General features: G+C 39.7%; 2 protein-coding genes across 6 annotated transcripts in view; one reads left to right on the top strand and one right to left on the bottom strand.

The window, feature by feature from the left end:
- The window catches only part of LOC310704623 (craniofacial development protein 2-like), a 574,437-nt gene extending 567,476 nt beyond the window's left edge, over positions 1–6,961 (top strand). For both annotated transcript variants that reach the window (XM_083498276.1, XM_083498275.1), the window contains one exon: positions 5,483–6,961. In XM_083498276.1, coding sequence (XP_083354402.1) covers positions 5,626–6,531 — 906 coding nt within the window. In that variant the 5' untranslated portion in view covers positions 5,483–5,625 and the 3' untranslated portion in view covers positions 6,532–6,961. The remainder of the gene's footprint in view (positions 1–5,482) is intronic.
- IL1RAPL1 (interleukin 1 receptor accessory protein like 1) overlaps positions 1–13,700 on the bottom strand; it is a 657,222-nt gene that overhangs the window by 489,837 nt on the left and 153,685 nt on the right. The window lies entirely within an intron of this gene.

The raw sequence follows: 13,700 nt of genomic DNA, 5'->3' as shown, positions 1-13,700 counted from the left end.
CCCACAAGACTAAGAATAAACTCTGGACTAGGGATAAAAGGACAATTCACCCCATGCACTGGTACTATCATCTAACACAGTCAGTGTCACAGTTTTTCTTGAATTCCTGCATAAGATGGTGTTTAAGTAAGCTAAGCTATGCAAATGACTTTTGGAGCAGTGGGGGACAAAAAAGCTGCTTTATACTGAAAAAGCCTGTTGGGTCTACATGGTTTGGCATTTTTAACTTTCTGAATTATCACCAGCTCTCAAGGGTTTCATGGAGGAGTCTTTCCCCATCTGGATATCAACTTGGAATCTTTTGCACAGAAAGTATTATCAAGGGGGAAATTGCTCAAGTCTTACTTCAAAAGCCATACCAGAATGAGCCAAACAGACGGTGAAGGTTTCTGAAATTCCCCTATGATAATTGAAGTTCCATATATTTCAGAAGTGGAACCAAACCATTAAGAATTCTCAATTGATCCATTTTTAATTTCTGAATTTTATATAGAGTGCAGAGTGAAGATGAAGGAGCAAAAGGCTGTACACTGAAAAACTAACTGCAGTTAGGGACAATTTTTGTGTTGGTACTAGCAAGGAAACAACTAATAAAATAAAATAAAGTAGACATGGGACTGGGCTGAATGGAGAGGTTTGAACCTCTCTGTCCAGTCTAGAAAGTGCTGGAGGTTCAGATTTTCCCCCTTCACCTTACTGATCATCTAATGGGTAGGGGAGCAATTTTAATCTCCATTTTAGGCACTGTCATGGGCTGGATGGATAGATTTCAGCCTCTGCCCAGCCTAGCACTACGTCTACTTATATTTTTTTCCTGTGTTAGCATCAAAATTAATGGGCTTTTGGGAGGCCGGGATAATTGCTAGCTGGGTAAGATCAGGCCCACAGGCTGAGGTTTTCCCACCCAAGCTTAGGAGTTACCTAAGATCTCTAAGGTGGAGAAATTCTTGGCACTATCAACAACTATGTTCTTCCAAAACTCCTACATTCCCATTAAATGTGTATTAAATAAACTATCAACACACCGTCTAACAAACTATAGTTTAGATGTATTACAGTGATAACTTCCTGAGAGCTGTGTACCGTGGTTTCCAAAATGAGTGATTTTTATCCCTATGAAATCATATTCACTTTTCATCTTTAAGAAGAAATGGATGTGTCAGCTACTTAAGAACTTGAGAACATTTCACTGAAAAATATCTTACTATTCTAATTTGTTGGACTACTATTATTAGTATTTTCTGGATTTATAAATTTCTATAATTTCATTATCTAGGGCATGCTTTATAAAACTATTTCCAAAGTAAGTACTCTCTCAATCAAGAAGCATTGCTCAAGCAATTACACTGATTTAGAGCATTATCTTCTGAAAAATGAACAAAGTTCAAGAAACAATTCCAAGGGAAAAAAGGATAAGAAAATTAGAGTTAAATGATGCATTTTCCATTACACTATGTAGGGCAGAGCTCATTTTTTAATATATGCAATTTTCAATGTGCTTTAATTTAGTTTATACAGTTACAACCATTCTCATTAAAGCCCAATTTTGCCACCTTTCTTCACACTGAACAATGACTGACTCCATGTAAAGGCCCATTGGCTTCTAAATGTTCCGTATTCATATTCAACCTGTGTAACTACCTAATAATTTTGTTCATTTTGCTATTGAACATGATAACAGCAATCTTGTCCATAATACCAGGGTAAACCAGGGCAAATGAAAAGTACATTCATATAGACTTGCTTGAAGCCCTAGTTGAACTGATGTGTATTACCTATTATCATGTTTCAAAAGAACAGAGGGATGAAGTCAAGCTACACCATGTGTGAGGCAGAAGCTCATTTTCTAACACAGCAAGGGAGGAGTCAAACATCTTCAAAAACAGAATCCCCATATAATTTACAGGACACTGTTCTGGAAATTCCTGTAGGAAGAGGAGGAGACCTCAGAGTAGGGAAGGGAAATAATGGCCACCATGTAAAAGATCACCAAAGATGTATATCTGCTTTATATAGGTCAGCTACAGGTATTACATGTCCAGCAAAGCATAAACTCTAAATAAAAGAATCCCCTGTCTTAAGTAAATATACTGTCTACATTAAGCCTAGTGATTAAGAAAATAGAAAACACAAAGTATTGTGTGAAATTAGATCCCTTGTTATGAAAGTCTTATAAACCTTATTTTCGACTTGTTGGCTTATTATATTTTCTAAATGTATGTGAAAAATAAATAGAGAGATGCATTGATGCATTACAATTTTGATTCTCATTGTAAATTTGAACTATTATTGCAATGAAGAGATGAGAGATGGGGAGTGTTATCATGGATATGGAAAGTTAATTGTGGTTCCAAAAATATACAAGCAGACGTCTTAATTGCCCTAAGCTATCTGAAATAAAATGGCATTTTAATCAAAGGGAACAAAATTATTATGATGCTCCTTCTGCACAATTATTTCACCAAGCATGCTTCTTAAGTACTGCTGTCAGCATTGAAGTTCCTCATATATCTCTAGCATTTATGGAAAGGCTGATGTTAGCAATGCAGAATGAACAGCATCGCTATGAATGGTAACACAAGTTTATTCCCTCTCAAAAATGAAATTACTTTAGCTTTGCACACTTTACTGGATATCAGTTATTAGCTGGCAGTAACCTAAGAGAATAGCAAATCGTGTATAAAGGAAAGTATAGAGTCCCTCAAATTCCTTATAGGATGGAGAATGATAGGAACTACTGAATGATGCATATGTGACTGTGCTACAGGGACAGAGAAGACTGTTTCAGGTATTCACAGGTTGAACCATGTGTGGATGTGTCACTCTTAGCAGAGTCCTCTGTACTGATCATATGGGAACACCTTTTGCTGATCCATTTTGTTTTTTATGTACTTTCTGTAAATTTGTTTTAATTTTAATCAGTGGCGTAGCGTGGGTTGTCAGCACCCGGGGCAAGGCAAGTAATTTGCGCCCCCTAACCCGTGGATTTGCGCCCCCTAACCCTAACCCCCAGATGTTGCGCCCGGTGCAGCCGACCCCCCCTGCACCCCCCACGCTACGCCACTGATTTTAATACTACCCTCCCTCTTTGTTTTAGAAAATAGCATAGACATTTTTTTAATAATGTGAAATAATGTAAAAATCATGAATATTTTTGATGTGCCTATACTCATTCTTTAACCCGAACACTCAGTTCAGTCGTATATCACATGCTACAATAGGATTCAGTATTTCATTTTTGGGATATCTAGTTTGTAGCATCAGTTGTGCACACAGATCCTTTTTCTGTTGAACATATCCTACTGGACCCATTGCAGTATAATATCAAATATATGGGAAAACCTATAATAAAAGGATTGAAACATAAAAAGAAAGCAAAGGAATGACGTACAGAAATTGATCTAAGACACAAGTGGGAAAGTATTGTTACACATCACCCCAATCTCTACCGAGCAATGCAAGATTCCAGGTGTCTTGGCACTTAACCAGGGTTTGTGTTCCTTTGAAATAAGGCATGGCTGAGATTAGTATTTTTATGAAATATGGTTTATTCATACATATTTACACCTGAGCATTTATGGAGAGTTCACAGCATTTACAACTCAAGAGAGGCTTGTCCTTCCCAGCAGCGCAGAGCCATCCTAAGTGCCTGTGTCTCTCTGTAATAGGTTGTGATGCAGCCCTTAAGTCCCCACATGGAGTTCTGCCCACTTCCTCCCTTTCCTTCCCAGCAGAGTTTGCAGAAAACAGCTCCTACCCTTCCACTTCCAGTCTCCGCCCCCCCAACTAAGACGTCCTATCAACCTCTGTTTCTCAAGTTCATTGCAAAAGACACTTTTTTCCACTTGCTTACATCACGTAAATGTAATCCTACCCCAAAAGCTACTGGTCAGAGAGTCTTATGCTCTGCCAATGACTTACCACTATCATGAGGAAGCTAGATGGTATTATTTCCAGCCCTTGCTAAATTAATGAATTTATGAGTTTGCTGAAAGTCTAACCCTTCACTGACTCTAGAGATTATTTGGGGTGATTCCCCACCCTGCAAATTCATAACACAATAACTTTCAAAATGTTCACTCTAAGAAAACAGGAAGAAAGAATAAAGTATCAAGAAGAACTGAGAGGAAAACCGAATAGCATTGCCGAAACAAATGTGGTTTTTAAAATCCACATTTCTGAACCATGAGGAGAGAGTTAGTTGATATCTTCAAGGAATTTATTAATGCAGAATGGTCATAATATGTTTTAGCTGATATAGGAACATGTCCAGATTTTTATGACTTTGCTTATTAATATGATTAGCTTTTCATCAGAGAAGTGATTTATATCACTTCTGCATACCTACATTCCCTCAAGCTCCAAGCCCCAGAAATGGCAACTAATTATTTCACAATGTTGAAAGAAAATGGATAAAACCTTTGCTGTCTCACTGTGTTGAAAGAAACACAGAGAGAGACTAGTGGGAGTGTATCATGAAATCTCAGGTAAGGACATAGTAGAGACAAAGCAGGAACAGTTACCTCGGGTTACAGACGCTTCGGGTTGCGCGAATTCGGGTTGCGCACCGCGCCGAACCCAGAAGTACCGGAACGGGTTACTTCCGGGTTCCGTTGCTTGTGTGTGCGCAGAAGTGCTAAATTGCAATTTGCACATGTGCAGAAGCACCGAATCACAACCCGTGCGTGCGCAGACACGGCACTGCGGGTTGCAAACGCTGCAGTTTGCAAACAAGCTTCCCACACGGATCACGTTCACAACCCGAGCATCCACTGTATTCAGGCTTAGCAGGCTGAGAAATGAACAAACCTTTTGCTCATACATGCAGCATCTCCACTCATTCAATCACAGTTTGAGCAAACCAGCAAACCTCCAATTAAGCAAGGTTTCCAGTCTGTTTGAAACAAGGCTTTGAAATAATTGAAGATATTAAGCAACTTGAAAACTGACGCAGTTCCAGGGGAGGCATTCAGAGCACCTGCTTAGTCAGATGTTTCAGTTCTGATGACCCAAGAAAGTGAATGAGACACTTGAATCAGTCTCTCTGAGCACATGTAGCCTCACTCATTGCTCATCATGGCTGATTGGAAGAGATTGACAAGAGAGGTCCAGGAATGCCTCCTTGTGCCAAGGTGGTGCCAGATGTACTGAAAAAGTTGAGAGTGAAGCCCCTCCTAAACAAGATTTCTCTAGACCTGGGCATATATAAATAAATAGAGCTATTCTGGAAAAAATGGATTAATGACCACAACTCTAAAATTATCTAAGTACCATGTGTTAGATTTAGAGCTAAGCATGTCAAAGGGGGCTGGCTTCCATTGGCAGGCTTTTAGTAATAAAATGTATCTTGAGGCAATGCTGAATGGGGTCAATTGTGGTGCAGGATGGCAGAGGAAAGTGAGGATCCCATAAAACTAGGCTGATAGACATGTCTAGATCCAACCCCATAAAAGTTTGAAGAAATCTAGGCTGACTTAAGTAGATTTTAGATATTGACTTGCATTTTTAAAAGCTTCTTTTGAAACTTGTACTCTGTACCCCCTTCATGGATCACTGCCTTGCCGTGGCGAAGGGGCTTGAATAACTCAGAGAAGCTATGAGCTATGCCATGTAGGGCCGCCCAAGATGGACAGGTCAGAGTGGAGAGTTTTGACCAAACGTGATCCACCTGGAGCAGGAACCGGCAAGCCACTCCACTATCCCTGCCAAGAAAACTCCATGGACAAAGACAACAGGCATCGAAAAATGATGACGCTGGAAGATGAGCCCCTCAGGTTGGTAGGCGTCCAACATGCTACTGAGAAAGACCAGAGGACAAGTACAAGTAGATTCAGAGCTGATGAAGCAGCTGGGGCAAAGCTGAAAGGTCGCTCAGTTGCGGATATGCCTGGAAGCGAAAGGAAAGTCCAATGCTGTAAAGAAAAATATTGCACAGGAACCTGGAATATAAGAACCACGAACCTTGGTAAGTTGTATGTGGTCAAAAATGAGATGGCAAGAATACATATTGACATCCTGGGCATCAGTGAACTAAAATGGACGGGAATGGGCGAATTCAGTTCGGATGACCATCATATCTACCACTGTGGGCAAGAATCCTGTAAGGGAAATGGAGTGGTCCTCATAGTCAACAAAAGAGTGGCGAAAGCGGTACTGGGATGCAATCTCAAAAATGATAGAATGATCTTGATACAAATCCAAGGCAGACCTTTTAACATCACAGTAATCCAAGTTTATGCACCAACTACTGGTGCTGAAGAAATTGAAATTGACCAATTCTATGAAGACTTACAACACCTTCTAGAAATGACACCAAAGAAGGATGTTCTCATTATAGGGGATTGGAATGCTAAAGTAAGGAAACAAGAGATAAAAGGAACAACTGGCAAGTTTGGTCTTGGAGTTCAAAACGAAGCAGGGCAAAGGCTAATAGAGTTCTGCCAAGAGAACAAGCTGGTCATCACAAACACTCTTTTCCAACAACACAAGAGACGACTCTACACATGGACATCACCAGATGGGCAGCATTGAAATCAGATTGATTATATTCTCTGCAGCCAAAGATGGAGAAGCCTATACAGTCAGCAAAAGCAAGACCTGGAGCTGACTGTGGCTCAGATAATCAGCTTCTTATAGCAAAATTAAAGCTTAAACTGAAGAAAGTAGGAAAAACCACTGGGCCGGTAAGATACAATCTAAATCAAATCCCTTATGAATACACAGTGGAAGTGAGGAACAGGTTTAAGGATTTAGATTTGGTGGACAGAGTGCCTGAAGAACTATGGATGGAGGCTCGTAACATTATACAGGAGGCAGCAATGAAAACCACCCCAATGAAAAGGAAATGCAAGAAAGCAAAGTGGCTGTCCAATGAGGCCTTAAAAAAGCGGGGGAGAGAAGGCAAGCAAAATGCGAGGGAGATAGTGAAAGATACAGGAAAATGAATGCAGATTTCCAAAAATATCAAGGAGAGACAAGAGGGCAATGCAAAGAAATAGAGGAAAACAACAGAATGGGAAGAACCAGAGATCTGTTCAAGAAAATTGGAGATATGAAAGGAACATTTCATACAAATATTACCATAATAAAGGACAAAAGTGGTAAGGACCTAACAGAAGCAGAAGACATCAAGAAGAAGTGGCAAGAATATACAGAGGAATTATACCAGAAAGATATGGATGTCTCATACACCCCAAGTAGTGTGGTTGCTGATCTTGAGCCAGACAGCCTGGAGAGTGAAGTCAAATGGGCCTTAGAAAGCACTGCTAATAACAAGGCCAGTAGAAGTGATGGTATTCCAGCTGAACTATTTAAAATTTTAAAAGATGATGCTGTTAAGGTGCTACATTCAATATGCCAGCAAATTTGGAAAACTCAGCAGTGGCCAGAGGATTGGAGAAGATCAGTCTACATCCCAATCCCAAAGAAGGACAGTGCCAAAGAATGCTCCAACTACCGCACAATTGCACTCATTTCACACGCTAGCAAGATTATGCTTAAAATTCTACAAGGCAGGCTTAAGGAGTATGTGGACCGAGAACTCCCAGAAGTGCAAGCTGGATTTCGAAGGGGCAGAGGAACCAGAGACCAAATTACAAACATGCACTGGATTATGGAGAAAGCTAGAGAGTTCCAGAAAGACATCTACTTCTGCTTCATTGACTATGCAAAAGCCTTTGACTGTGTCGACCACAGCAAACTATGGCAAGTTCTTAAAGAAATGGGAGTGCCTGATCACCTCATCTGTCTCCTGAGAAATCTCTATGTGGGACAAGAAGCTACAGTTAGAACTGGATATGGAACAACTGATTGGTTCAAAATTGGGAAAGGAGTACGACAAGGCTGTATTTTTTCTCCCCGTTTATTTAACTTATATGCAGAATTCGTCATGCAAAAGGCTGGGCTGAATGAATCCCAAGCCGGAATTAAGATCGCCGGAAGAAATATCAACAACCTCAGATATGCAGATGACACAACCTTGATGGCAGAAAGTGAGGAGGAATTAAAGAACCTTTTAATGAGGGTGAAAGAGGAGAGCGCAAAATATGGTCTGAAGCGCAACATCAAAAAAACGAAGATCATGGCCACTGGGCCCATTACCTCCTGGCAAATAGAAGGGGAAGAAATGGAGGCAGTGAGAGATTTTACTTTCTTGGGTTCCATGATCACTGCAGATGGTGACAGCAGTCACGAAATTAAAAGATGTCTGCTTCTTGGGAGAAAAGCAGTGATAAACCTGGACAGCATCTTAAAAAGCAGAGACATCACCTTGCCAACAAAGGTCCGTATAGTTAAAGCTATGGTTTTCCCAGTAGTGATGTATGGAACTGAGAGCTGGACCATAAAGAAGGCTGATCACCAAAGAATTGATGCGTTTGAATAATGGTGCTGGAGGAGACTCTTGAGAGTCCCATGGACTGCAAGAAGATCAAACCTATCCATTCTGAAGGAAATCAAACCTGAGTGCTTACTGGAAGGACAGATCATGAAGCTGAGGCTCCAATACTTTGGCCACCTCATGAGAAGAGAAGACTCCCTGGAAAAGACCCTGATGTTGGGAAAGTTGGAGGGCACAAGGAGAAGGGGATGACAGAGGACGAGATGGTTGGACAGTGTTCTCAAAGCTATCAGCATGAGTTTGACCAAACTGTGGGAGGCAGTGGAAGACAGGAGTGCCTGGCGTGCTCTGGTCCATGGGGTCATGAAGAGTCGGACACAACTAAACGACTAAACAACAACTCTGATTTTAAAATAACCTACAGTGGGGAAAACTATTCCAAGGGTAGAAATTGCCACCCACTGTGGTAACCACAATGTCAGTTACTATACACATGCTACAATTTTAGCCTCTGATTCATCTGCAAAAACAATTTAGAACACATTGCTTGTGTCATTTCCCCCAGAAAAAAAAGATATCTGGCTTTCAAAGTAATTAGCTTCTGCCACTGTAGTCCAGGAAACTTTCAGTTGCGCTATTTCAATCAAATAATGGTGAAATGAACTGAAACATAATTAGCACTTTTGTCCTCAAGTCCTAAAAATAAAGTGAACTGAAACATAAATGTAGCCATGGAACTAGAAAAATAAACCATACTTTGTTCACCGTTATCATGAAAGAAAAATAAACAATTCAGTGTCACAAAATAAAAGCTTGACTTGCATGAATTTGTTTTATATATAGTGGAACACTGACTAATTCAGCCAGATGGAATCATATTACACTGCTCTAGTTTGCATGTAATGCTAAGCCAAACCATGGCCAAGCATGAATTAGTAGCACATGTCCACATACACAAAATGAAAATCACTCTCCTGGTCCTGTTCATATGTAAGCAAGCAATGAGTGCAGATATTTCCTCATCAGTGGCCTGATTTCACATAATGCTAAGCTAAACTATGACTCAGTGTGAGGAGTGGGAGATGAAACAGCAGTAGCAGCGCTTGGACGTGGCTAGGAGCAAGGCACACCACAAGGTGGGAGGAGGCAGGAAATAGCAATGCCAGAGAAATTCCTGAATCAAGAGCAGAAAAAAAGGACTGCAGAAGAAGAAAATGTTGGTCCTGTTACACACTGAGAAAGAGGCAGATAGGGAGCTGAGAGTGAAGATAGCTGTGACTTTGAAAGTAAGGGAAGGAAAGCTAGCTGGAAGGAGGTAGAATTGAAAGTCTGACTGAGGGTAGTGAAATCAGGCTACATGAGAAGAAGGCAGAGCAAAGACAGGGACTGATAAATATCTCAGGGGACGGGAAAGAGACAAGAGGGCATTAGAGGAGCAAGGAGCCCCTGAAAGAGGGTAAATGGGCGATAGTGGCCTGTGGATAATTTAACCTTGCTAGGAGTTAACTGGCCAGTTCTCCCTCAGCATAAGAAAAAGAAGTGGGTCAGGAAGGTTTTCTGAGAATTTATGAGTTTAGACATCTCAGTAGTGGGCCAGAGGAAGGACTGAATGAATTAGGCAGTGTGTGTTCTGTGATGATAAGAGCTAGGGGCATACAAGCATGAAGTACTTCCCCAGCTGCTCTTTGCATGCTGGGTATCTGAGGACACTTGGGACACCAAGCACTCCTTCCTCACGTCAAGCTTTGCATGAACAAGCAAGCACGGTACACTGAGCAATATCACGGTACGTGTGCAGGTACAGAGTGAAATTCACTTCTCCTCTCCTCCTGTTGCTGCCGCTCTACATCAAGCTGAAGCATGGTTTGGTTGAGCATTATGTTTGAACTTGGACTATCTCACCCTACCAGACCACATACAGTAAGCCAAGACTAAATCTTGGTTACAGATCATGGTTTATTTGGTTAAAAAAGAAAAAACAAAAAACAAACCCTATGAGCTCAGGTTCATACATAATGCTCAGCAATGCCATGGCTTAGCTGAAAAAGCTCCAATGTTTAATTCCTAATGGTATGAGTTACTGAAATGTTAACTACAGCTTAAGCAACATGACCATAAGACATTCAAATTAGCAATAATTGACATCTTTCTAAATCTTTTATCTGAATAACTTCCCAGGATCTATAGCTTTGATGTTCCCAAAGACTGAAGATTAACTTCCATGGCATTACTTTGTTCCTCTTTCTGAGAAATATTATAGTTTTGTACTTAGTATTGCCCACACACCTTTAAAAATTGCTTGTGATTAGAGCTTCCATTATCTAATCAAAATGCCTATACCAGTGAGATATAAAGGACAGATGAATTTGAATTATGCACAGTATTGAGCAATAATAAATTTATGGCTATGGGAAGATTCCACGCTCTGTAAGCCTACTGCATCTGCCTACTTTCACTGAAAAACAATGATTTGACCTAGTTTTTCAGTATAAAGTTAAAGGAGAGGAGCCTTCAATGCTGAGCTATTTATACATTCTCCATACTTCTCTTTTTCAGAGTTTACATGACTTTTTTATAAACGTAAGGCAGTTCTCTATATTACACTTGAAGTATTGTTTGAAATGAACTACAGCAGATATATTCCGATCATATTAATTTTCTTATTAAAATTGCATTGCATTTTGCAACAGAAAAGACATTTTGTTAAGAACATATAAAGAACTAATCTTTTCCTATTTTCTCTCATTTTGAGACACAGCAAGCTCGCCTTGGGGTACATATCCTGCTGTTCTCAGAGTTCTATATATATTTGACGTGTTGTGGTTATGTCCAAAAGAATGACTTGCTTGATCCAGCCGAATTACCTGTCTACATGTTGTTAAAGTGATTATTTATAGGCTGTTTAGATGAAAACAATGCCATTGTATTGGCTTCCAGTGATGTAAAGGCATCTACGGTTACCATTCATGGTGCGCCATGAAAACGACCACAAAAATGAAGTTAAAAGCAGACTGTGACTTGAGCTCATTTCCATAGGCCCCTTCTCTTGCTTCAAGGAAAGGGCATGACTTACATTTCTGCTTGTGAATATTTCCCACAAAAACCAGACTGAAGCAGTTAAAATGATGGCTAGACAACAGCAGTGTAGGGCTTGTGCTGTCTCCTGAAATGTCTTACTATGATAATAGATTTTTACCTTTGGTAGCAAAATAATGGTAGTACACTCAATAGGAAGGGAGAGGGAAGAGATACTAAAGAAGGTGTCTTGAGGGATCGACCCCAATTAATGTCCTCTAAAAACTTAGGCAAAAGACATATCAGTACACCTGAAGGAGCGTCTCCACCCCTATCGTTCTGCCCGGACACTGAGGTCCAGTGCCGAGGGCCTTCTGGCGGTTCCCTCATTGCGAGAAGCAAAGCTACAGGGAACCAGGAAGAGGGCCTTCTCGGTAGTGGCGCCCGCCCTGTGGAACGCCCTCCCATCAGATGTCAAAGAGATAAACAGCTACCTGACATTCAGAAGACATCTTAAGGCAGCCCTGTTCAGGGAAGTTTTTAATGTATGACATATAAGTGTATTTTTGGTCTTTGTGGAAGCCGCCCAGAGTGGCTGGGGAAACCCAGCCAGAAAGGAGGGGTACAAATAATTTATTGTTGTTGTTGTTTAGTCGTTTAGTCGTGTCCGACTCTTCGTGACCCCATGGACCAGAGCACGCCAGGCACTCCTGTCTTCCACTGCCTCCCGCAGTTTGGTCAGTGGTTAATAATAATAATAATAATAATAATATCATCAACCACAACAGGTAAACACCAGCAATGGATTGAAAAGGTACTATTCTCAATGTTTTATGCCATGAATCCCAAAAATTGTTAACTTATTTATAGAACAAGCCTTAAGATTTGGGGTTATTAAGTGAAAAAGTATACCTTAACAGAAAGATAAATGCATCCTCTCTCTCTTTATATATATATATATATATATATATATATATATATATATATATATGAGAAAACAAACAGAATGTCAAGTTATATTACAGTTCCCTTTTTATTCCAAGATAATGGCTGCATTTTTATAGACTGTGAATATGCTTAAGTGGAATGCTCATTTGCATATAGATGCATCTCACAGAGAGAAGAATATTAGTGAATTGTAATAACTCTGATGCAAGTGCAAACCTCTTTTAAAGTTGCTGCAGGCAAATCAGTAAAACAATTAAATTCTAATATAAAATTGCTGCATCACATATTTTAACATATACCATGTGAAGCCATAGGCTATTAGAACAGTAAATGTCATATACATCTACATCAGTTGTAATAAAATTGATCAACATTAGTGGTGCCTTGATGAAGCTGCTTCTGCTTTGCATACAATTTATATTGAAAACCAAAACATACAAATGTCTACATTTTAAAGGGGAAATGTAACTATACTGGACTATTCTTAGTTAAACAAAATCAGAGCAATATTGCCATGGACAATTCTAACCTGCTGTTTAGGGGGAAATGATGCAAAATCTAAGCTAGTAATGGTGCAGTATGTATTTCATTATGTATTGATTAAAGCTCTCTTGTATTATTGAGTGTTTGATGAAACATGGAAATAGAAATTTTAGAGTCTTCTGTAATGATAGATCTATTGGCTGGTGCCAAATTTATATCTACAGAAGAAAGACCAAAAAATTACTCAATTCACACTTCTCAGTTTCATAAAACGGGTGATGTCCCCTCCTAAAATAGGTCCAGCTTTACTATTAATTAACTTTACCTCAATGCCTAAGACTAGGTTAACAGAGCCAAAAGTGAAAATTGACTAATGTAAAAATAAAAATTAGGGAGAACATTCATGGTCATTTATATTCGTAAGCACAGAGTGTAAAGGTCACTTGGAGCAATTGCTTTTTCTTGGTTTTAGGATTATATTCCCTATTATTGCTCTCTTTTTACAATAGGGGCACACAAATTAAGATGCTATGTCACATTTTTCACTCTTGAATAGCCACAGACTCAAACATTTCATTACAGATGACAGAAGCCTCACTCTCAATCAGAAATGCATTGTTTGAGTCTGAAAGCTTCTGCCGAAAATAAATAAATAAATAATCAATAATGATGCCTTCAGTTCATTTGAGTAACCCATGAATAATCAACAGCATAAGCAAATCAACTCTGACTGGATGATGTGTTAATCTCTGATGCAGCCAGGAAAACGATAGCACATGATTAGAATGAATAATTTACAAGCACCATTACAGTATAATGAAATGAAGAATTGGGAATGATAGAAACGGAAATACATCCTTGCTCCCACCCCTTTGTGTCTCCTTGGATTTGTTTAATGTTGGTGAATATCATCAAG

Source organism: Podarcis liolepis (assembly GCF_965112155.1).
Source record: "Podarcis liolepis genome assembly, chromosome: 4".
Lineage (NCBI taxonomy): Eukaryota > Metazoa > Chordata > Lepidosauria > Squamata > Lacertidae > Podarcis > Podarcis liolepis.
Note: the sequence above shows the minus strand (reverse complement) of the source record. Positions and strands in the feature narration are given on the sequence as shown.